At 42.2% G+C, this 24,012-nt stretch overlaps 3 protein-coding genes across 3 annotated transcripts in view; 1 reads left to right on the forward strand and 2 right to left on the reverse strand.

Annotated features, from left to right (window-relative positions):
• LOC309360748 (ketosamine-3-kinase-like) overlaps positions 1 to 23,871 on the reverse strand; it is a 33,819-nt gene extending 9,948 nt beyond the window's left edge. Inside the window, exon 1 of the mRNA XM_081895578.1 lies at positions 23,742 to 23,871. The gene's annotated coding sequence lies outside the window, so the exon portion shown is untranslated. The remainder of the gene's footprint in view (positions 1 to 23,741) is intronic.
• LOC309361636 (uncharacterized protein) lies at positions 1,117 to 23,998 on the reverse strand (the record flags this gene model as incomplete). The annotated part of the gene is made up of 5 exons (XM_081896696.1): positions 1,117 to 1,266; positions 2,699 to 4,736; positions 6,258 to 6,371; positions 19,590 to 19,707; positions 23,742 to 23,998. The coding sequence occupies 4 exons, from the start codon at positions 23,996 to 23,998 to the stop codon at positions 3,927 to 3,929; spliced, it is 1,299 nt and encodes a 432-aa protein (XP_081752822.1). The 3' UTR covers positions 1,117 to 1,266; positions 2,699 to 3,926.
• Positions 4,119 to 20,505, forward strand: RAB40B (RAB40B, member RAS oncogene family). The gene is made up of 6 exons (XM_081895677.1): positions 4,119 to 4,788; positions 15,901 to 15,961; positions 16,576 to 16,636; positions 16,964 to 17,041; positions 17,936 to 18,158; positions 19,432 to 20,505. The coding sequence occupies exons 1-6, from the start codon at positions 4,647 to 4,649 to the stop codon at positions 19,701 to 19,703; spliced, it is 837 nt and encodes a 278-aa protein (XP_081751803.1). The 5' UTR covers positions 4,119 to 4,646; the 3' UTR covers positions 19,704 to 20,505.
• Positions 23,999 to 24,012: the final 14 nt, after the last annotated feature.

A 24,012-nucleotide genomic window follows, 5' to 3' on the forward strand; every position in this document is an offset into this window, starting at 1 on the left:
AGAGATGCTGTGCGGCCTGCCCTCTGCTAGTAGGGGGGTAATTGTCAAGCCTTAGGGCTGCTATATGTCAGGGATGTAGGGATATTGGGGGGGGGGATTTCTGGAAGGCGGCGGTTTGTCCTGGAGTGTCTAGGGGTGTCTGGATTTTTACTTCTTGAAATATGGCAACCCTATTAAGCCCAACATTCTAACTCCTCTGCCTTACACTTAAATACACACATACACACAACACTATTCATTGCTGTGTTGAGCTATTTGGAATACAGTCCAACCCTGTCTTTTTTCTACCCTAATGAGGATGTCTTTCTAGGACACAGTGACATTCCAGGGACATCCCTAGTGGTCAACTTTCTGTTTAATTAAGGTTTATTTCTGTAGAGCAGCTGGCTTCCTGGGCTGGAATTATTTGGTGAGTCATCAGTTAATACATACATACCAAAATAAAAAAGGACAGCAGCTGTGTACTGGCTGACAATATCTACCAGAAAAGAGAAGGTAATTGGTATGTGCTGCCTTTCATTTGCTAGGTTTAGATGTATAAATGGAAAATACCTCTTATCTTTTTCTGCTGGAAGCACCACTATAAGTGCATGTTCATGTCTCTGGGTAGGTTGAAGGTTAGTTCAGGAAGGATGCAAGCATTTTTACAATCCATCTCCCAAACTTGCTAGTTTCCTGTGCACAGAGAGCATTCAAACATAAAATCCCCCATCTCCTTTCTAAATTGTACAGTGACGTACCCTTTAGTAATGTATAAATAATTCTTCTGACCAATGAGATGTTAAAGATCAGTGAATCAGCTAGTTTCTGAGAAATGATAGTCTTGTGAAACGAAAAAGCACGACAATAGCCAAAAAACAATACTGTTTGTATTTTGTGGCTTCATGTTATTCTTATCTGCCTGGACATGGATCTTTCTTTCCAAGTCTTCTCCTCAGTCCCTCTCATGCCTGTTGACAGCACTATTTACCTTACTGATAAGGGACACGCCTAGCTTCATAGGTTACAGTGGTGCCCCGCAAGACGAATGCCTCGCAAGACGAAAAACCCGCAAGACGAAGAGACTTGCGGAACGAATTAATTTCGTCTTGCGAGGCACCACTGTATTTTTTCTTTTCCTTTGCTGTTAAAATTTGTCCCATTGCCAAGTCTTGCTGCTTCTCTTTTATAAATATGCCCATTCTCTTCGGTCCCCTCTAGCTCATGCTAAATTACTTCATGCCCTTACTATTGCCAGTTTCTCTTCTCTAGCCTTCCTCTTTCATTCTTCAATTCTTAGGTAAAGGTAAAGGGACCCCTGACCAGTAGATCCGGTCATGACCGACTCTGGGGTTGCGGTGCTCATCTTGCTTTATTGGCCGAGGGAGCCGGCGTACAGCTTCTGGGTCATGTGGCCAGCATGACTAAGCCGCCTCTGGTGAACCAGAGCAGCGCACAGAAACACCGTTTACCTTCCCGCCAGAGTGGTACCTATTTATCTACTTGCACTTTGATGTGCTTTCAAACTGGTAGGTTGGCAGGAGCAGGGACCGAGCAACGGGAGCTCACCCCGTCGCGGGGATTAGAGCTGCCGACCTTCTGATCAGCAAGTCCTAGGCTCTGTGGTTTAACCCACAGCGCTACCCGCATCGCCCTTCAATTCTTGTTGTTGTTGTTGTTGTTTAGTCGTTTAGTCGTGTCCGACTCTTCATGACCCCATGGACCAGAGAACGCCAGGCACCTCTGTCCTCCACTGCCTCCCGCAGTTTGGTCAAACTCATGCTGGTAACCTCGAAAACACTATCCAACCATCTCGTCCTCTGCCGTCCCCTTCTCCTTGTGCCCTCCATCTTTCCCAACATCAGGGTCTTCTCCAGGGAGTCTTCTCTTCTCATGAGGTGGCCAAAGTACTGGAGCCTCAGCTTCACAATCTGTCCTTCCAGTGAGCACTCAGGGTTGATTTCCTTCAGCATGGAGAGGTTTGATCTTCTTGCAGTCCATGGGACTCTCAAGAGTCTCCTCCAGCACCATAATTCAAAAGCATCAATTCTTCGGCGATCAGCCTTCTTTATGGTCCAGCTCTCACTTCCATACATCACTACTGGGAAAACCATAGCTTTAACTATACGAACCTTTGTTGGCAAGGTGATGTCTCTACTTCTCAAGATGCTGTCTAGGCCTGTCATTGCCCTTCTCCCAAGAAGCAGGCGTCTTTTAATTTCGTGGCTGCTGTCACCATCTGCAGTGATCATTGAGCCCAAGAAAGTAAAATCTCTCACTACCTCCATTTCTTCCCCTTCTATTTGCCAGGAGGTGATGGGACCAGTGGCCATGATCTTCGTTTTTTTGATGTTGAGCTTCAGACCATATTTTGCGCTCTCCTCTTTCACCCTCATTAAAAGGTTCTTTAATTCCTCCTCACTTTCTGCCATCAAGGTTGTGTCATCTGCATATCTGAGGTTGTGGATATTTCTTCCGGCAATCTTAATTCCGGCTAGGGATTCATCCAGCCCAGCCTTTCGCATGATAAATTCTGCATATAAGTTAAATAAGCAGGGAGACAAAATACAGCCTTGTCGTACTCCTTTCCCAAATTTGAACCAATCAGTTGTTCCATATCCAGTTCTAACTGTAGCTTCTTGTCCCACATAGAGATTTCTCAGGAGACAGATGAGGTGATCTGGCACTCCCATTTCTTTAAGAACTTGCCATAGTTTGCCTTCAATTCTTACCTCTATCCAAAATTCGACTTCCAAATGTATTCATCTCTATTGTATTAAACAGCCTCTTCAAAGTGCTTCTGACTTCTCATACTTATCTGCTATGTGCACCCTGTTCTTAACTTGAAAATCTACCCACCACTTTGACCACACAAAGCTCTTGACCCTGGCTTTTCCTTAAATCTCCACCTATGACCACTGCTTCTCCAACTCCACCAATCTAATCCAACCAAAGGCTCATGCTTCTTTCAGTTACATGCCCATTCTTCCTTGCTGCCCCCACAACATAGGGTGAATACATATGCCAGTTGTCCATTCCTTCTAATCTTTCTTAGATCTTATCTTCCATGTGGCCTTTGATTTATCCTTTTAATATACATTCCCAACTGCAACCCAGTTTTAAGTACATGCAACATTTGCCCACACATTTCTCTCTCTCAGTCCTCAGTTTCCATACTTTCTATTTTAGATTTAAGCACCTTGGAAGCAGGTTGTTACCTGTGTTATCCATGTATGTACTGTACAGCATGTGCACAATAACAGGGTACCAATAAATAACAACTGCTTCCTTTAAACTTTAAACTTCTGAGGTGTAAATCCACCCAACAATCCTGCCAGGGGAAGGGCATATGGTTTGCCATTGTTGGAGGCAGAATTTAAGTCATGGTTGATCTGATTCTACATTTGTCCTTATGAATGCCATTCTAGAATAGTTTGTTAGCAGAATCATATATTCTACTGCCTCTGAACCCTGCTCTGACATTTCGATCTGTACGCTGCAGTTCCATCAGTCGTCACCCTTATCCAGAGGCCACAATTTTCTCTGTTTTGTAAGCCCCAGTTCGACAAACGTGGGCTGGAGGCTGGACTCCAACCGGAGAGCGCTAAAGCGCGCTCACGCGTAACTGCACAGCAGCACATGCCTCATCCTCCGATGTGTAAACACAGCCGCGCAGAGCCCACCGCCCAGCGCCACAGTGACGGGCGTGAGCGCCAGCCAATAGCGTGGAAGAAATACCCCAGCAACTGAATTGTTGGTGCTTGAGGGGGCGGGTGCGCGCCCGCCAATGCCTTCGGAGAGGTGGCGTTCGGAAGCCCAGCCGTACCAATGGGGAAAAAGGAGTGTGGGGGCGGGGCCCTTTTCTTCCAATGGCAGCGGCGGAGGGCGTGGCCTCGGGAGCCGCGCCCCCATGGGCACAGGAGGGTAGGTGTTGGTTGGAGAGGCTGTCACAGGGTGTTGCGCTGGGAGCGAGGTCGGTCGGTGGGGAGGCAGCGGCGGCAGCAGCGCCTCTCGAGGGCTTCGAGCAGCGGCGAAGAGTTGCGGCGACGGCAGCCGAGAGGGTCCCCCGTTGCCTTCCTCGGCAAGCACAGATCCTGTTCCCTCTGTGGCCGTTCGGCGCACCCGCTCCTCGTCGGTCGTGACGGGCTCTCCCCTTCTTCTCTTTCGCTGCGACTGAGCGCGCCCAGCCAGGCAGGTTGGACGGGAGCGGCCGCCTTCGGTTTTCTTGGTCGTCGGCTGCGCGACCCCAGCTCCCCGCATGCCGGCCTCGTGGGTGCGTGGCCGCGGATGGCGCCGTTGAAAAGTCCTCCTCCGCTGTCACGGTTGTGCGGGGACCTTGCGGCACCCACTGCCTCTCGCCTCCCACTGCTGGCACCGTAAGGCGACCTCCTCCTCTTCCTCTTGGCGGCAACCCACCCGAACCTGCTGCGAGCTCCCCCCGCAATCTCGGCTGCTGCCCCCGGCGACGCGCTCCGCGGGGCGGCTTCTTCGAACATGCCTTTGCGCCTGTGCTGCTGCTCTCCGTCGCCGCCGCCGCCGCCGTCCGTGAAGCTCTCGGTGCCGCCACAGCTGGTCGTTGGGTGCCTCTCATGGGCGCTGGGAACTGACTCCCCGCAGGGACTTCTGTGAGGCCGAAGGGAGAGGAGGGAGAGCGGTGGCGAAAGAGGATGAACCACGTGGGCAGCCCTGTGAAAGCTTATGACTTCTTGCTGAAATTCCTGCTGGTGGGCGACAGCGACGTGGGCAAAGGAGAGATACTAGCCAGCCTGGAGGATGGAGCCACCGAGTCGCCTTACGGGTACAATATGGGTAAGCAGCAACGGGGTTGTACCTGCGGCCAAGCTCTAGGCCAGCCTCGGTTATTGGGCGACAGGTAGCTCTTTCTTACACCTGTAGACTGCACGGAGGAAGGTAGTGTTTGTGCAGGGCTGCCTTTCGCGATTACTGAGTCACCGCAGACACCTCCCACACCTTGGCAGTTATAGGGCAGGGCTTCCATGACAGGGCATCTGCCTTCCTAGCTGCCTTGAGCTCTCTGGTCGCCTTCTTTAGAAACTGAGCAATGGAAGGAAAGCCCACCGGCTACTAGCTGACGTGTTGTCATCATCTGCTTTTTGATTATGCTTCCCATGATCCACCTTTAGGTTATTGCAAATAATCAGGTTTCACACACCTCCCTTAACGTTAAAAGGTTGCCCATTCCTGTCAACTGAATTACAAGGTGTGAGCACAAATGCACTGTAAAATTTCCTCGTGAGTCAGTAAAGTTGATGTTGTCATGTAGATGTAATGGCCATGGTCAGACTAGATTGGTGAAACTAAGTGTTCTCTAGACCCAGCAGAGCTACAGGCAGAGGAAACCACAACCCAAAAAGAACCAAAGCACATACAAGGACACAGCCAAACAGTTTTATTTGGGACTCTTACAGTCATTTGATCCTAGTGCTAAAATGAACTGCTGCCTCCACTTTGTTTTCTTGAAATCATGACACATTCACACCAAAATAAAGGATGCACACTAAGTGGAGGATATTAACATTTTGCTGCACATATATCCTTGAAGAGGAACGGTGTAAGTTTGTATTTGGGGTTTGTGTTCTGTGCCAGGCCAGCAAGCTTGTGCTGTACAACTGCTTTGAGACGTTACAAAGAATACCTCTTGTTAAATAGAGACTGGAAAGGTTTGCTATACAGATCTTGTGCGTCTTTCAGTTTGCTTAGAGTGACCATTGGGAATGCTGAGTATTGGTGGAGATTTTCATTTTTTGAAAAATTAATCACTTTTGGAGTTCTTGCAGGTAGCTGCCTGCTGTTTTAAAAGTATAAACTATATGATCATATGCAGCAAAGTGGGGAACTTTTTTTAAAAAAGTTGAGGAGCACATTTCCTTAGGGAACAATGGTCTCAGGCTGCCTGCTTACTGGCAGTAGATACACTGTCAGAGGAAGAGGGGTGCAGTGGGTGCGATTCGCCCTGGGTGTCATTGGTGTGGGAGGTGGCATTGTCATGCCACCCCCCTGGGATGCTCGCCGTGGGCTGCACCCCCCTGGGACGCATGTGTGCTGCTCCGGGTGCCGGAGCAGCTAGCTCCGCCTGAGTGTATAGGTCTGAAGCCAAAAGTGGCTGGGGATACCCCATTCACACACATCCACTGTGAACCTCACTTTTAAACTCTACCTTACACCCCCCAACACACTCATTCATTCATTCTCACACTGCCCCCATGCATGTACAACTATGCACCTTCCTTTCTCAGCATCCAAAATGCTACCTCTACCTCCACTGGTAGCTCACATGGTTTCCGTGGTGGACACTGAGAAACATACTTTACTTTATCAACACCTGACAGGGAAATGGTCATGTGATCATTTCTTCCATCAGGAGCTTGTTTCTAGGGTAAAGACCAAGGAAAACAATGTACGTTACCCCAATGTAGCATATATCTTTCTTCTTGTAGCTACAAACGTGGTGGCTGGCTGGCCCATTTTTCTGTCTGAGGTGGAAGAACAAATGCTTCCAACTCACCCACTGCCAAGACAAGGTGTCTAGTATTCAAAGGTAGTCAATTTTTGCACATTAGGCAGAAAACCCCACAAGTGTCTCTCCCCTTCTCAGCAGTAAAAATACAGCAAATTAAATAACTTTCAATTTACTACCCTTTCATGACACTCCATAGCTGTCTAAGGCAGCTGTCTCTGCCTAATGGTAGAGCTGGCTCTCACAGGAGGTTAAGCATAGGCTCTGAATGGCATTACCCTAATAAACAGAGAGTGAACAATTCACCACATGTATCTTAATCAAGATCATGAATCTTTTTAGCCTGCTGATATGCAAAATATTTAGAACAGTGCAAGACATCTGGACATCCGCCTAAAAGTAGTAAAGGTGGATAAGGGTCTGAATTATGTTTTTTTAAAAAAGGAAAAGATGAGAATAAGTATAGCACAAGATTATAATAGCACTACCAAGTGTTTCTGAAGAACTGATATGGATAGGATGAGTATTTTTGGCATTAACACTGGAACATTTATTTATAGTTCATTCCTTCACTGAACCTGACAAATGAGAGGCTCAGACCATGTCAGATGCAGCTGAAAACCTGAACCTATGCATCTCTTTAATTTGATTTGATGCAAAGCAAAATAAAATATGATTCCACGTCAAAAATTTAATGAGTTCATTTTTGACGATGGCTGCACCATCGAATGGCAGACTTGTCACTGACTTCAGTAGCAGCAGGACTGCACCCATGCAGTCCAGTTCTAAGCATTATTCAAATGTAATTAATGGGACTAACTTCTTTGTAAATAAGCATGGAATTACATCATCATGGTATGTGAACACCATCCTGCCTCTTCCCAGGAGAGATGGGGACTCACTTTTTGGTCATTCTTCACAGCATATTCTTATTGTAGCTATTTGCAGATATTAAGCTAATAGTTTCAGTTCATGAGATTCTTGTGAGTAGATTCAGCCTGCCATTTGAAATTGAGTCCTTCCCATCAAGCTGATCTGCCAATTGGTACCAAATCTGCTGGTAGCTGAAAAGGTAGACATTTCAAGTTGCAAACTGCAATAGACTTTAGTTGTGATCAGTTCTAGCTTTCCTTATGTCTGTTGATAAATGGTAAAATGAACCCATAGAAATGAAGCACTAATCATTGACTCTGCTCAAGGAAAAAAGATGATACAACTTTGTGTGCACCATTTTGCTGATAATTTCAGTCTCCTTTCAAAGTGAAACCTTTTTTCATTTGCTTTATGCTTGAGGGGAAAATGCTGCCTGTGCCATTAAATAAAAATAATTATAACTACTTGGGGCAAAGCTGGTAATTATTTTCTGCATGCACCCATTCCTGTTGGGTGCCAGAAGCCTTGAGGCGTGGGGCAATGGTAGGGTCAGGGTGGAGATGTCCGAAGAAGAAAAAACACTTCAAGAAATGTGCTGTGTTTCTGTACAACAAGGACAGCAAATATGTACATCATACACCGCCCAGTAGAAAAGTTCATCTTAGTTATTTCTGTATCCAGAACAGTGTATTAGGGAGTAGAGAGTGTTCAAGAGACAAACTGATTCACAATGGCTCAGTTTGGATGCCATATTTGTAATGGTTTGGAGAGTCAGGAACATGCCACAAGTTCACTTACACCCTCTCCTTTCTCTGCTGAGCGCCTTCATCTGTTCCTGGTTTTCCTCATTAGAATTGATTGGTTTTGAAAAAAAATATATCTAAAGACTCTGCCTATGCTTTCCTAGGTACACACGTCTAGTTTTTTTTAAGGGAACAGTAGGTGCAACAGCTATTTTTCCTATTTATTATACAGACTATAGCACTAAATGCATTGGAAAATACTGTAATGTGAAGCAGTATCACGCAAAGGCTAAACTGTTGTCGGGGCACATGTCAGAAATGTCGTTGGTCTGTGGGTTAGAAACAAAACAAAATGGTCAGACATCACTTAGGCCCATAATGCTAAAACCTTTTCTTCCCTAATTACCACAGTTCCTTTGTAGATGACTTGCTTTTTTGAACCTAAGTTATGTGGTAATTTTTTGACCGTTATCGGGCCTAGTAAACACAGTGCATTGTCATCAAATGTTAGACTGCATTGGCAGGTTTTTCAGGTTTAACTGTTGAGTAATGTATGGGAGAGTTGAGAAGTAAAATACACTCCTCACAGAAAGCATATTCTCCTTTTGTGTGCAATGGGTTCACACAGGTCTTTTATAATTGGAAGACTGACAATGCAAACTGGTACATGTCTATTCAAAAGTAACTCCCATTTGGTTTATTTATTATAAATATTTTAATAAATATAATTATATTGTCTTCTGGCTTTTCATAAGGACCCTGTGCATTGATTAAAACAATATACCATCCATAAAATAATAAAGACTAAACTTAGAACTAAACTAAAAACTAGAAGCCATACGTTAAAATATGTGGGGAAGGGTGGAGAGACAAAACCAAACTGAAAGACATGGCAAAATAAACAAGGTTTTGTAGCCACACTGAAATGCAAATAGATAAGTCATGAATCAGGCAGGCATCCTAGTGCTGGGAGCTTTATAGGCAGTTACTACTACTTCAAATTGTGCTAAGAAACAAACTGGGAAAGAATGCAGAGTTCTTAAAGGGAAACCCTAGATGCAATCTAGGCTGCTCCGTTTTGCACCAACTGATGTTTGCATGGACGGAATGTAAACTACTGGAGAAATGTAAGAATCCACATCCATTGCTGTGTCTACTTTTACACCTGGTTCCACCCACCAATGGGGTGCAGCCCCCACAGGGGACCCATGAGGGAATGTGGTCTTCAGGCTGTGAAAGGCTCCCCTTCCTGCAATAGGACATGTTCGCACAACCTGTCAGCTTAGACAGGTATCCTTTACCGCACTGCGCAGAAAGCAGGATTCTATCCTACACCTTAAAAGCTACTTTATGATGATCAGAGAATCAGAGAATTGTGGAGTTGGAAGGGAACCCATGGGTCATCTACTCCATTCCCCTGCAATGCCAGAATCACAGCTATCATGGTATATAAAATTTGAATACGATAGAAATTATCCAAGGCAGTAATCCTGGCTGGGTCAAAGCAGGGTAAATGCTGTCTTTGCCTGGCAGCCATTATGAATTCCCACAAGGATTCTAAGATTTTAAGAGAAAGCACTGAGCATAGTAACATAGTAACGGAGGGAGCTGCCTTATACAGAGTCCATCTGTTTCAGTACTGTCCAAATTGACTGCCAGCGGCTGCAAAGGGAGGTGATTTCTGGAAACACATGTTCCCCTCATACAAGGGGTATAGAGCCTGATAACTAGTGATTTACTGTCACAGTAAAAGTGAGCTTCTTTCTGGCAGCTGAGCACAGGCATGGGCATGCTATTCTTAATTTTAAAAATGATTTTGCTAGTTACAGCACGAAGCAAACACCTACTTGCTCCTCATTTGTTGTGCTGCGTTGGGTGTTGCAATCTATTACAGATGCAAATTGTCTCATGCTAGGCATAATTGCCAAATGTGGCAGAATTTTGGAATAGGTGCAATGAATCATGCTTAAAACGAGATAATGACTAATAGCTTATGAGCTCAGGGGAGGAAGAGAATAAAACAACAGAATTTAGTCTGTAAAATCTGTGCACAATATTTGAAGAAAGCTCCATCCTCAAAGCATGTCTGTTAACATATTTCAGAGAATGGCACTTATATTACTGAAAGCCTCTGTGGTTGGTCTGTGGTAATTTTATACCTCAGTAACTCTTCTTTTTGAAATTAAAAGTTTTGTGTCTATTCAAAACAACTGTTGAAAAGTCCAGTTTTTCCTCCCCTTTCTGATGGCACTTAGAGTCATAGTTATCAAAAGTAAACTTACTTTGTAATTTTTTAGTTATGAAATTATTAACATATTCTCCTAGGCCATTGTACAGAAATACCGTATTTTTCGTCCTATAGGACGCACTTTTCCCCCTCCAAAAATGAAGGGGAAATGTGTGTGTGTGTCCTATGGGGCGAATGCAGGCTTTCGCTGAAGCCTGGAGAGCCCCAGCGCCAGCCCCACAAGCTCGGGGGACAGCGGGGAGGCGCAGCGCGCCATCCCGCTGTCTCCCGATATGGTCTAAAGGCTGGCAGCGGGGAGAAGCTGCCAGCCCCACAAGCTCCGGGGACAGCAGGAAGGCGCAGCGCACCTTCCCACTGTCCCCGGACCTGGTCTGAAGGCTGGCAGCGGGGAGAAGAGCGCTTCTCCCCGCTGCCGGCCCCACAAGCTCCGGGGACAGCGGGGAGGCGCAGCGCATCTTCCCGCTGTCCCTGGACCTGGTCTGGGAAATAAATTTCCCGGGGGAAATAATTTTTCTCCCTTTATTTCCCCCCAAAAAAACCAGGTGTGTCCTATGGGCCGGTGCGTCCTATGGGGCGAAAAATACGCTAAGTCCCTTTTTACAGGTTCAGAAGCTATGAAGAAACAAAAGGGAAGGGAAGTGGAGCTGCACTATCTGAAAGAAGGAAAGCATGAAAAGACTACAATAATGAACTTTAGAGTAAGGAAGAAACAAAAAAAAAAATCCAAATAGCACATCAAGACAAGTTTTAAAAACTGTTTCTTCATGAGACAAAGGGGCAGGTCAAAAAAGCAAAGGGAAAATAGTCCTAGACATAAGAAAGAAAGCATGGGGAAAAGAAATATAACCATATAGTAGAGATTTAATTAAAAATATCAGTGCTTTATTAACAGAGGGACCAAAGAGAAAAATGGAAAGCAACAGATAGAAAAAGGGGCAAAAACATGAACAGATGTAACCTTCATATCTATTCATATTCTTGCCCCTTTTTCTATCCGTATTCCTTCCTGTATTGCTTTATGTGAAGTTTAAACTTATTTTATTAACCTTTAAGAAGTTTAAACTTCATGAAGCCTGTGAAGGGAAATATATAGAGAGGTATAAAATGACTGAAGAATTAGGAAAGAAAGCAGAAAACAGAAAACATAAATAATATGTTTAAACTGAGAAACAGGAAGATCAGTGAACAAGACATTTTAGTAGTTAACACAAGGTAGGCTGTAGGTCTGAACAAGAATGTTAGCTGATATTAAGAACAAATTTAGAAATCTTATAGAAATAAAATTGGCAGAACGTAGATAGACATGTGAGCAGAAATAGAAAGAGATCAAAGATAACATCAAAACCCTTTAACTGTAGAAAAGACTGAAGGTTGGTGCCAATTGGAACTTTGGAAGAGAAGGCAAAGTATCTTTTGCATAGTGACATCCAGGCAGATACAGACAATTTGAAATAAAGTATTGGTAAAGGGGAGGACCAAACAATAGAGCTTGAACTCATTCGTATAACATTGGCATATTGCAAGCCACAAGAATAAATTGGATTGCTAAGAGAAAGCATATAAAGAGTGAAGAGAGGAGGGCTTAGAATAATAATTGAGGAAGACTTAAACGAAGCTATTATGGCACAGGAGTGAAAGCAGGAGTGGATGGTACTGTCCAGTACCAAAGAACTGTAAAAGAAGCAGATAATGATCACCTGTACCCAAAGCTGATGAAAGTACATACAGAGAATGCTGGTGTATTTCAGCATATAATACCACTTTAGATTTTCCACAAAGCAATTTCACTAGAATGTTTGAGTCAAAAACCAGCTGAAAAGGACCATAAAAAAATAGATGAAAGAAAACTGTCACATTTAGATAAGATTAAGAGGAGCAGTTAAGTCCCCCCTGATCTAAATCAATTTTAGTAAATATTGGGCCCTCACCACCACACACAATGTACCTCTTTTGTTTTCATCAGGCATTGTCTTATCTTGCTTTAAAAATGCTAGCTTCCCAAAGCTGGGGGGAGGGGGAATATATGTGGACATTTTTATGACTGTTGGAAACCAGCATATTCAAAGCAAGAAGAAACAATGCTTGAAGAAAGGTATAGGTAAGAGAAAAACAAATAAATATTTACTAAAATGGGAGAGGCAATTGGATCAAGAAGATAAGCAGTACATTGAAGTGAAGAAAAAATAGAAATAGCATCAAATGTTCGAAAATGAAGAATAAGACAGTGTCCACACTATACCTTTAAAGCACATTCCCCTCCCTCAAAGCATTCTGGGTACTGTAGTTTAACCTCCAAAGAGTTATAATTTACAGCAACCAATAATAAACTTCAGAACTCAGAATACTTAGAGGAAAAGAATGTGTGTATATAGTGTATACCGCCTAAAGAGATACAATAAAATTGAAGGAGTAAGAGGAATAATAGAACAGGAAGAAAAAGGAGGTGATGAAGAACAACCAACATAAATAACATTTCTGTTATTCATTCCTCATTACCTCTCTCTTCTTCTGACTGTAATATACCTCCCACTCCTTCCATTTTATTAAGTTACTTATTTGGTACTTAGATTTACTGAAATCATTTAGAGTTCTTTCCAGGGAACTAAAACTTTTAAGACAATGGTATTGGTGTACTTCTGATCATAGTCTAAACTGTTTGAAATCGCATCATAAAAGGCAAAACCCACAGCATTTCATAGTGCATGTGAATGATTAAACAATACTATCTTGCAGAGAAGCTGAAATTTAACGATGTTCTAATAGGGCATGCAGAACAACTATGTAGTACTTTGGTCAAGCTGGATAATGTCATTCCTTGCTAGTTCAGAATGCTGTTTTTCTAGCTGCTCTCCCTTCACATGTTGAATTCCCTTAACTGCTACAGGACAGCCCAGCCCTCGAAATATATTTAAGCTGGGCCAACATAATCAGGTTGTATGCACATATTTTAATACTGAAACCAACTTGTGTCCTATTGCTTTAGTAGAGATCCTATAACTTTTTTGATTTGCACAGAACTCATGTGAAACTGAGGTCCCACCCCTTTTGCAAATATAAATATTTATGCTGGAACAGGGAGGCTGAGGGCGTGGGCCAAGTGAGCAGAGAGGAAGGATCTGGCACTATGCGGAATTCTCTGGTCAGTTGCAAAGAACAGGCCAAGCAAGGAGAGGTGGCAAACATATTATCACAACAATCCCCATCTTCCCTCAGTCTTAGCAAGGCCTTTTGCATGTTTGTTTTTTAAAAAATGTCCCAGGGACTGATTCCTAGATGCCACCTTTTCATTTTCCTTTCTTCATTCCATTTCTTCATGCAACTAGTACCGTGAGATGTGACTGACAGCTCAAAGGACTAGGCTGCTAAACCCTACTAATTCGGAGTATGATACCAGAAATAAATGTTGTTCTTTTTTAACTTTGCATGCTACAAGCTTAATGTTTGTGTAATCATACACTTTAAATCTGATAGACATACATAGCTGTAGTAGAAACAGGTTATCAGAATTAAGAACTGCCCTCCATGGTTCCTCAAAATAATCAGATTGTGGTTGGACGCTTGGCAGAGTAAAATAAACTTGCCAAAACAATTACATTTAATTTCTTGACTTTTAATGATATTAACTGATATGTTTCCACACAGTTGGTTTTTGATGCTTAAGTGTAAGCCAAATAGTTTCAGTTAATAACCTGCATGTTTGCCTGATACCTGTAAAACTATTAGATTGTTATAAAACAAGGGATGGAGGATCTGTTACCATGGATATTGAAATAAAATCAGATATTACTTGATTAGCTTCTTAAACAGAGGCTGAAACAAACGCCAAAATTTCAAGTAGGGGAGGGCTACAATGATTACTTAGTATTGGAAAAAGATGCTGCAGTGCTTTTTAGTTTCCTCCCTAAATGCTACTCCTGCCAAAATGAAAAAAATGTGAATATGGAACTATTTGTCTGCCTTGAAGACAGCCACTATCATATTCCTTCCTACCCAAGCCCTGTAGCTCTCCGCGTCCAACAGAAAACATGGTAGTTTTAAGCAATGTGTTAATTTAATGTAGATAAATTAATGCAGATTAGCCCCTTGCGTAGGCACTGTTAATCCATACTAAGAGACTTAATTAAATGCAGCCTGTTTGGAGCAAGGTTAAATGTAAATGAGCAAACAACATTTTCTCTTTTTTTAAAGAGTATCTACCCAAGACCTTAGATACTTTTTGCAGAGGATTTGTGCCTGTTTGAAGAGATTTATCACACATAAATATCAGAATGTGATATGGAAAGAAAATGATATAAGCTATTACAATGTAAGAAGAAAAATGAAAGGCTTGGCTTTTGTATTTTATTGATTTTAATGATTTACAGTGGCAAAAATATACAAATCTGAAGTCTCTGGGGTCTTCATGAATTCATGATACCAGATTTTGTCCTTCAGCACTGGACAGGTAGTCTCTGGGGTCTTCATGAATTCATGATACCAGATTTTGTCCTTCAGCACTGGACAGGTAGTTTTAAAAATGTGATAGTCAAAGTACTATAAATTATAAACATTTTAACAAGCAGATAAATTAAAAGGTTACATTTTGAGTGACTGTGTATCAAAATCTATGGGTTTTAAATATGCAATTATTACCCCAGCCTGCCCCAAGAGTTTACTTAAGTGTCTCATATGAGCCCTTAATAATCCCTCTCTGTCCCCTGACCTTTGCAGGATGCAAAAAAGGGCCACTCTACTGCTATAGAAGCCCTATGTCTGAAATTCTGACTCAGTCGCTAAATAAGCATACAGACAGAATAAAAACGAGTAGTCATCTTGTTCAGAATCAGGGGAGAGAGAGGGAAAAAATTGCTACAGGGAAGAAGAAAAGTTGTTTCCTAAAATAAAGATTAAAAAACCCAAGAAGAAATAATAAGAAGAAATAAGGCGATACTGAAACAGCAGCATATTGTGTAGCTAGGGTACTGGTGGGTAGCCTGGTTCTATTTTGTTGTTGTTATTAAAAGAACTACATATGCATTCCTCATCTACAATTGCGAAACTGCTTTAATGATTGGAAGTGGGAGTCGACTGCTTAATCCAGAGATGTAATTGGCACAAGCCAATAGGCAGCTGAAGTATGCAACATTTTGGACAATTCTAATAAGCCCTAGAAATAATCAAGTGCAGTGCATAACATGTAATATTTCTGTCTCCTCTGAAAGGTTTTTTCACATATAGTTTGAAGCCTGTACAACGAACACTGCAAAAGCAGTCTGACTAAAGCCCTCGTGGATAATATTAGTAATAATAAAGTACACACGCTATACTACCCACCACCCATTGCGCTAAAAATCTGGTGCCCATTTAAAAAATGGGGTGGCGGTGGCGGCATGGCTGTCCCTAGCAACTTCTGCATGCAAAGTGGGTGCTTTTCCACTGGCCCTTCCCTATATATTGGACTTTTTTAAAAAAACAAAAATGGGTTGGTACTATTAAAGTGATTTAACATAGGCATTTCTCGCTTAGTCGCTTTCTAGAGTGAAAAAAATAGGCATGCTTTTAGTATTTTAAAATTCTGCCTTACCTCCTCCCACCCCCAGGTATTGATTACAAGACGACAACGATACTCCTGGATGGCCGTCGAATAAAGCTGCAGCTCTGGTAACTTTGCATTATGTTCTCTGTTTGGATTGTGCCATTGTGCTTTGAAAACAGTTCATAGTGGACGTAATACTGCTTGGATGCGATGTCATATTTACTGTAAAGTTGACTACAAATATTTAATTCTTTTAACAGTTAAGAACGGGTCATACTACCCACCAGCCTTTTGTACTAAAGAGCTATAGTTGAGGACAAGGGAGCAACTGTGAAATTAATGGGTTTCTCTGTATATGTGCAAGGAGCCTAAGTAATATTAAATGATTGGTGAATATATTATAGGAGTACATAATCACCCATGTAGATTCAGTGGATGATCCTGCTGAAATGCGTGATGTCCATGTGGTTTAGTGGTTAGAGTACTGGACTCGGACCTGGAAGACCAGGGTTCAAATTCCCACTTATCCATGACGCTCACTGGGTGATCTTGGACCAGTCTCTGTCTTTCAGCCTCACATACCTAACATACCTACCCTGGACTGTGTTTCCCCCTAAGGCAAAGGGTAGAATACTGATAAAGAGAGCAAAACAGAAAGACCAGATAAGAATTCAACAAGAACACTGTTATTCAGAATGGAAAGGTCTATGTATTTTTAACTGTATTTTACCTTCCACAGGGACACATCTGGGCAAGGCAGATTCTGCACCATATTTCGTTCCTATTCCAGAGGGGCCCAGGTAATCACAATTCTGCCATCTCTAAAATATGTCACTGTAAAGAATTAGCTAAAAAGAAAAGAGCTACAATAAGAGGTGGGGGAACTATACTTACTTATTGTACTACTTGCTTTCAAAAATTGTTATACAATTTGTTGCTGCTGAATAAAGGGAGCATCCTTTGAGTCACCAGAAATAAATTATTTTAGAGAAATGTTCAGATTTGTTAAGTCCTCAGTCTGCTCCTCTTTTTCCTGGTTAAATAAAGGAATGGTTACACAAAATTGTGTGATGTACTGTGTACCTTATCTATGTGTCAGGCTGATCTAATCTTCTTTATTCCCTCAGGGCGTGATATTGGTATATGATATTACAAATCGCTGGTCATTTGATGGCATTGATCGGTGGATAAAGGAAATAGATGAGGTAAGACACATCTCTGAATGTTTCATATAATGCCTAAGAAAATGATTGAACTACATGACGACTGAATGAGATGGCTAGAATGTGGGTGGCTGAAAACTCATGACAAATCCACTTGAAGGTAGCCTAAAACCCATTTGAAAGAGTTTGCAGTAGCAGGGAGCTTTCTTTTCTGCCATCAAAAGACTATGTCACCTTAGAGTTGCTGTGGGTGGCAAATGGATACCTAGCTGCATGTCTTGACTATCGAGGGAAGTAATTGACATCTTGCTGTGACATGTGAGACATTTTGCAGATAAAATCGCTTATATCCTGTTTGCCTTAAAGTCATTCCCTTTCTCAAACACTATATTTGGACTTGGATGACACCAACTCTTGTCCAGTTCCTGATCTTCTTCTTATAACATGCAGCAGGTGGCCTGTCAGATGATTCCAAGCATTCTTGGTGCTCATTCTACCTTGATCAATAGCAGTTTGACTTCTGGCTTGGTTTTCAAACTGGGACTGCTGTAGTTGCCTTGGTGAATGATTTTCATCTTCAGTTGGTTGTGGTAACTCTATCAGACACATTTGATATGATCGACCAGAAAGTTTATTCTTGAAACTTTTACATACCCATAATTCTATGGTGAAGGGTTGTTGTTGTTGTTTTAAAAAAATAAAAATTATGCAACTTATATTTGGCAAAGCAATACATTTTTTTACCACCTGCTGATTCTGTTTGTTTATTATATTTTCTTGTATTGGGTTTTCTTGATGGAATCCATCTATAGCACAGCACTATGGACAAAGGGAATTAAAGAGTTGTTGTTACTGTTGTTGTTAATAATCAGTATTTTGTTGAAGAAGAGGGTGAGAGACTTCTAAGCTAACATTTTTCTGTCTATCTTTACTTAGCATGCTCCTGGTGTACCCAAAATCCTTGTTGGCAACCGCCTGCATCTGGCCTTCAAACGACAAGTATCCACTGAGCAGGCACAGGCCTATGCTGAAAGATTAGGCATGACATTCTTTGAAGTAAGCCCACTCTGTAATTTCAACATCACAGAGTCCTTTACGGAACTTGCAAGGATTGTGTTAATGAGACATGGAATGGACCGGTTGTGGAGGCCAAACAAAGGTAAGTAACACAAAATAATTTGCTTCATTGCAGCGGCGTCTAACTCATGAGCCAGCTCTGGGCCAGCCAGCCACAGGAAGTGGTCCACTAGCCCCATGAAGCTTTTATCTCCTCATATCAATGTTGTGACGCTGAGCACAAGATGAGGAGCTAATCTTTAAAGAACAGGCAGAGAGAATTGAAAAGGAATAGGAAGACTTTTGCCCCACTCAAAGAGAGAGTGAGAGAGTGTTGTGTATGTGTTTGCGTGAGAGAATGCTGTGTGCTTGCAGATATGGTGAGTGTGGTGTATGTGTGTGTATGAGAGAGTGCTCTGTGTGTGTGCACATACAGCATAAATATACATTGGCCGTGCCGGGGAACTATGTTAAAAAACTAATGGTGGGGAGCAGTATGCAGGTTGTAGATTAGCCACCCTGAAGTAAACAGTATGACAACTGAGTGCCAAACTTGGAAGCACCCTTCCTCCTCACTCACTTCCCTTGTCTGCTTTGACCATGCTTAGCATTACATCTGTAATGCTGTAATGCTGTAACTGGACATGGTTAACATTTACAATTTCCAGAGAGTGAGTCATGCTAGTCTCTTGCAGCAAAAACAACAGAGTCTTGAACAAATTTATCACGGCAAAATCTTTCACTTCATCAGATGCACAAAGGAAACCAGTGTTTCATATTACCTCAGGTGTGATGGATATGTTGGAAAGGCTTATAAATTGGTATCTCTCCTTCTCTAAGGTGGAAAGGTGGAAGGAAGGAGAATTTCTACCCCTAAATAATTTGAATAAGTACCTGCAAGCTATACATGGGTTGTTAGAGAAAAGGAGGTGACTAAAGTGGATATTCAAGCACTGAAGTGCTGTTTACCTAAAATTTACTTCAGTGGGCCCCTGGAATTATGCTGCCATCTAGAGCTGGAGGTTGTAGTATTGCTTTAATTTAATTTAATGTAATTTAAATTTTATTTATTTATTTATTTGGCTGTTTTTCTTTTCAGAGGGAGGGTTATGTGTTGTTACAATTTTTGTATTTTCTTCTTCCCCATTTTCCCCTTGTTAAATCGTTGCAACATCACCTTTATTCATGGAGGCAAGCCATAGTTATGGGGATTCAAGGTAGAATTAGGAAGGAACTTCAGAAGCAGTGAAAAGAAACAGAAGCCGAGAGCTCTGAAAAATACAGTGAAGTCAAAGTTGTACACTTGTGTCACCTTGTGGTTATTTAGAATCATGTTATGACTAATCTTCATTCATGTTTTTGCTTCTTGTTTTAAGTCCTGAGTTTGCAAGATCTTTGTTGCCGCGCCATAGTTTCATGCACCCCAGTGCACCTTGTGGACAAACTTCCACTCCCTGTTGCCTTAAGAAGCCATCTCAAATCATTCTCTATGGCCAACGGACTTAATGCTCGGATGATGCACGGACGTTCCTACTCTCTCACTGCCAGCAACAACAACAAAAGAAATAGTCTGAAGAAAGCCAAAATTATCCGTCCACTCCAGAGCCCTCCGAAACACTGCACGAGAAATAGCTGTAAAATCTCCTAAGCCTCTGTTTGTAAAGGTTTGGGCCAGAGCCTTTAACGCAAGGACTCATAGTCAGGTCTGTTGTATGTATTGCATTACAGAAACAGAACAAAAAAAAATTCGCTATTTTAGAGTCATTTGTTTTAAATAATGCTGCTTCCAGATGTGTGATGCACTCTGTGCAAACAAAGGGATGTGAAACTTTGCTGTTGGGTTTTTTATATATCAATTTTTTGATGTGCATGAAGACTTTGTGTGTTTTATAAAGGGAATAATTTATCACACTACTCAGCTTTTGATGACACTAAATCTCAGAAGTGAGTTGTTTTAATTGCTCAAATATTGTTTAATCACTACATTTTATTCGCAGTTAAATAGGAATCAGTGTCAGTCTGTAGATGCAGGCAGTTTTTTAAACCACAATGTATTGTATACATTGTAAAAGCTACAAACAATTATTTGTGATGTTGCAGTAGAGCATCTGAAAATGGTTTTGTACTGTTTCCTAAGTGATACTGAAGCACTGCTTTGAGCTACCAGTGTGTAAATGCAATATACACAATATTTTCTCCCATCCATGTATAAAATATTTGATAAAAGTTTTGCTATGTTGTTTAGGGATTAACCTGTGGTTTATATGCTTATTTTTCTGGTAAATCTACATTTTTGTAATGGATATTCTAGTGATCAGTTATATTGCAAAAAAGCCAAAGACATCAGATGTATTTGCCACATAGCAGTAAGAAAAATGTGAATTGAAAAGCTGCTTTATCGGGGAAAGGACGCTATTTAAAAATAAAACACTTTTTAAAAGCTCTAAAAAGTGCTGGAGTGGTTTTTCCTAGTTAAATATTTTCCTGGTCTCCCAAGACTCTGTTGAGGTAATGACTTTCATTTATAATTTGTTCATGACTTGATTAAAGGGTCATCTCCTACCAGTTTTGTCTGTGAAGTCAGGAAGATGCTTACCGGTATATTGAACAGCTGCCCAGAATGGCTGGGGCAACCCAGTGAGATGGGTGGCGGCAAATAATAAACAACTTCTTCTTATTATTATTGGCTGATAGTTGGATTTAAGGAAACTGGGAGTATTTTTCTGTTTTCAACTTATTTTGTTTTAATATGGTTTTGCTTTTTATTTTTTATTGTACAGTTTGATTTGAACTGAAAACATTTCTGATGGTGTATTATTTCATTTTTTTACTCTGTTTTTCCTTTACTGGGCACAGTTCTCTTAAGAACAACTGCCCTCTGTTACCCCCTTGGCTGCCCCCACCATCTTCCAGGTGAACAACCAGAAGCCACGTGACACCATCAATAACACCTGTTGTTTCAGAGCTGCTACTGCAAGGGCAATATCATCTGCCTATGAATCTTATTTTATTATTGCAATCTACTATAGGAACATAAGATGCTGGACCAGACCAAAGGCCCACCTGTTCTCACAGTGACCAATGAGATGCCTCTGGGAAGTCCACAAGCAGGACATTAGCACAATAGCACTCTTCTCCACTTGTGCTCCTCAGCAATTAGTATTCAAAGGCATACCACCTTATGATACTGGAGGCAAAAAAGGCCATTACATTGATAGAAAAATTATGGAGAATAAGGCGAAGTTAACTCTTAAAGTCATCCAAGTTGGTGGCCATTGCTACATCATACAGTAGCTAATTCCACAGTAGCTAATTCCACCCTTTTTGTAAATTGAAAAGCCCCAAGTGAAGTAAGCTTTCTGCATAGAGGAGTTGTTCCAGCCCCTTGATCTTATTGGTTGCTCTTTTCTGCATCTTTTCCAGCTCTGCCCTCTCATCTTTGAGATGAGCAGAATTTCAAGTACAACACACAAGATTTACACTTTCACTGAGCTATCCGCCACAACCCCAAATATATTTCCTGCTCACTCACCACCAGTTCAGTGTATATGAGAAATTGGGGTGCTGTTGTTTTTTTGCTCTAATATACATCACTTTACACTTGCTTACACTGAATTACATTCACCATTTTAATGTCTATCCAGTCTGAAGAGATGGTCGAAAGTTCCTAACAATCCATTTTTTCGTTTTTACCAGCCTACACAGTTTGCTGTCATCAGCAAAGTTGTTGACCTCATTGCTCACCCCCCAGCTCAAGACTGAATGTCTTAATTGGTACCCCTAGGCAAAGGTACTCAGAGCTTTTCTTCTCTTGTCTTTTTAAATTAAAAAACCAAAACAAATCCAGCCTTTAGCCCTCCTAGAAAGTAAGTTATGAAGCAAAATAGGCAGGTACCCAGTTTCTGTGAAATGAGCCAACCTGGCTACTCCTGCCAGTCAGTATTTTTAGCCAATGAGTGAAGTCAAAGCTGTGATTGATAAGTGATTTGTTTGAAAACCAGCAATACGAATTCCTGGAGTCGGCAGGATCCGCTGTTTCTCCGTCTCATGTTTGAAAAGCAGTATTCAAAAATAAAATTATTGCCAAGCATAAGCAAAACACACTTGCCAAGCCAACACATCGCACCTCCATGTCACTTCATGTTCCTAATTGTGAAAGTGCTTGATGAAGAAGAAAGGGAGAAAATCGTTTCCTAAGCACAGTGAACCACAAATGAAACACCAGACAGAAATTGTACTGTATATGGTAGTACTGTGTGTATTCCAGTGTGTTATTGAAACCAGTAATGTCCTTTGATTATATATGCCTTATGAAAAATCTGCGGTCTGAGCACTTGAAGGTTTATTCCTCAGCACATTGTCTTAAGCACAGCAACATGTGAAGCATACTGTTATAGGTCTGTAGGTGCTAAATGCCCGGGTTTAATATATGTTGGAATATAATTAGAACTGGGATGTGAAAATGGCATGTCAGGCCCTTGTGTCTTAAAATGTGTATTAGGTTCTGCAGACACACTTCAAAGCTCCTGACATTAACATGTGAAAAGCTTAATGAAGGCAGACCCTGTGTGCTAAGTGGGTGCCAGCCATGGCTAACCCTGGAGAATCAGTTACAGATAGGTAGCCGTGTTGGTCTGCCATAGTCAAAACAAAACAAAATTCCTTCCAGTAGCACCTTAAAGACCAACTAAGTTAGTTCTTGGTATGAGCTTTCGTGTGCATGCACACTTCTTCAGAATCAACAAGTATAAAAGTTAATTAACAGGTAATTTCCTTGTGAGGTGAATGCCTGGGGACAAGCCATTTAGGCAACACAAAGGGGTGAAAAGGTAAGCCTCATTTGCAAATGTGTGGGCCTGGGCCGGATTTAAGGTTTGATGAGGCCCTAAGCTACTGAAGGTAATGGGGCCCTTTATATGTCCAGCTGTCCTTTGTCAACAACAAATTGTTGCTGTTTTTTGTTTCAGGTAGTACCTGTGTTGGTCTGATGCTGACAGAATAGATATATATATATATAAATGTCCAGTAGCACCTTAGAGGCCAACTACCAGTAAGTTAGCACAGGATATAAGCTTTTGTGTGCATGCACACTTCTTCAGACTTAACTGTCAGGTGTCCTTTACCTTTAAGGTGCAACTGGGCTGTTTTTTGTGTTGAATATATGCTTTACGGTAATTTATGGACCTAATAGGTATCTAAAGTCATTTGCACAGAACAAATACAGGTACCTCGGGTTACAAACACCTGCTAACCCAGAAGTAGTACCTCGGGTTAAGAACTTTACCTCAGGATGAGAACTGAAATTGTGCGGCGGCAGCGGGAGGCCCCATTAACTAAAGTGGTACCTCAGGTTAAGAACAGTTTCAGCTTAAGAACGGACACAAAATACTGTTGCTGTATGTAGGTGTTATTTTGTTTTTTTATCTTATATTTTGGAAATGTACATCCAGTTCCCCTCCCCTTTAATTTCCCCCCTCCAGAGAGTGGGGCCCTAAACTATAGTTTGTTTAGCTTATAAGGTACATAAATCCGGCACTGGTGGTGCCTCATTCCCGGAGGAAAGACTAGCTCTGGAATAAGAAGCACGTCTGCAACCCCTGGAATGGTGGTGACTTTAATTGGAGCTGCGTTGCCCCACGTCCAACGGGTCTTTTGCCTCCTCGTAACCCCATTTAGGATCCCTTACCTCTCTTGCAAGGGCAGCGAAGGCGACACGCGATGGAGACCGTGAGAGGCGCGAGAAGAGAGCGCAGTCCGTCGCCCACCTTTCCCGGTGGCGCCAGCCAGGTGAGAGTCGGGCTGCTGATCGTTAGCTTGGCACTCCGCCGGGCGGCCTGCCTTGAGCGACGCGCTCTGCGCTCGCAAAGAGGGGGACGGACGTAGCAGGCTGGGGAATGGAAAGAGCCAAGCCGAGAAAGGCGGCGGCGGCCGGCGCTCGACCATTCGGCTCTCCTCTG

Source organism: Podarcis melisellensis (assembly GCF_964234715.1).
Source record: "Podarcis melisellensis genome assembly, chromosome: 2".
NCBI classification, from domain to species: domain Eukaryota; kingdom Metazoa; phylum Chordata; class Lepidosauria; order Squamata; family Lacertidae; genus Podarcis; species Podarcis melisellensis.

What these genes read in the sequence shown, in the direction of transcription:
- RAB40B (XM_081895677.1), top strand. Translation starts at nt 4,647, where the DNA reads ATGAACCACGTGGGCAGCCCTGTGAAAGCTTATGACTTCTTGCTGAAA. An exon ending in GGATAAAGGAAATAGATGAG is followed by an intron (nt 17,042 to 17,935) that starts GTAAGACACATC and finishes ATCTTTACTTAG; the next exon opens with CATGCTCCTGGTGTACCCAA. An exon ending in GTTGTGGAGGCCAAACAAAG is followed by an intron (nt 18,159 to 19,431) that starts GTAAGTAACACA and finishes TCTTGTTTTAAG; the next exon opens with TCCTGAGTTTGCAAGATCTT.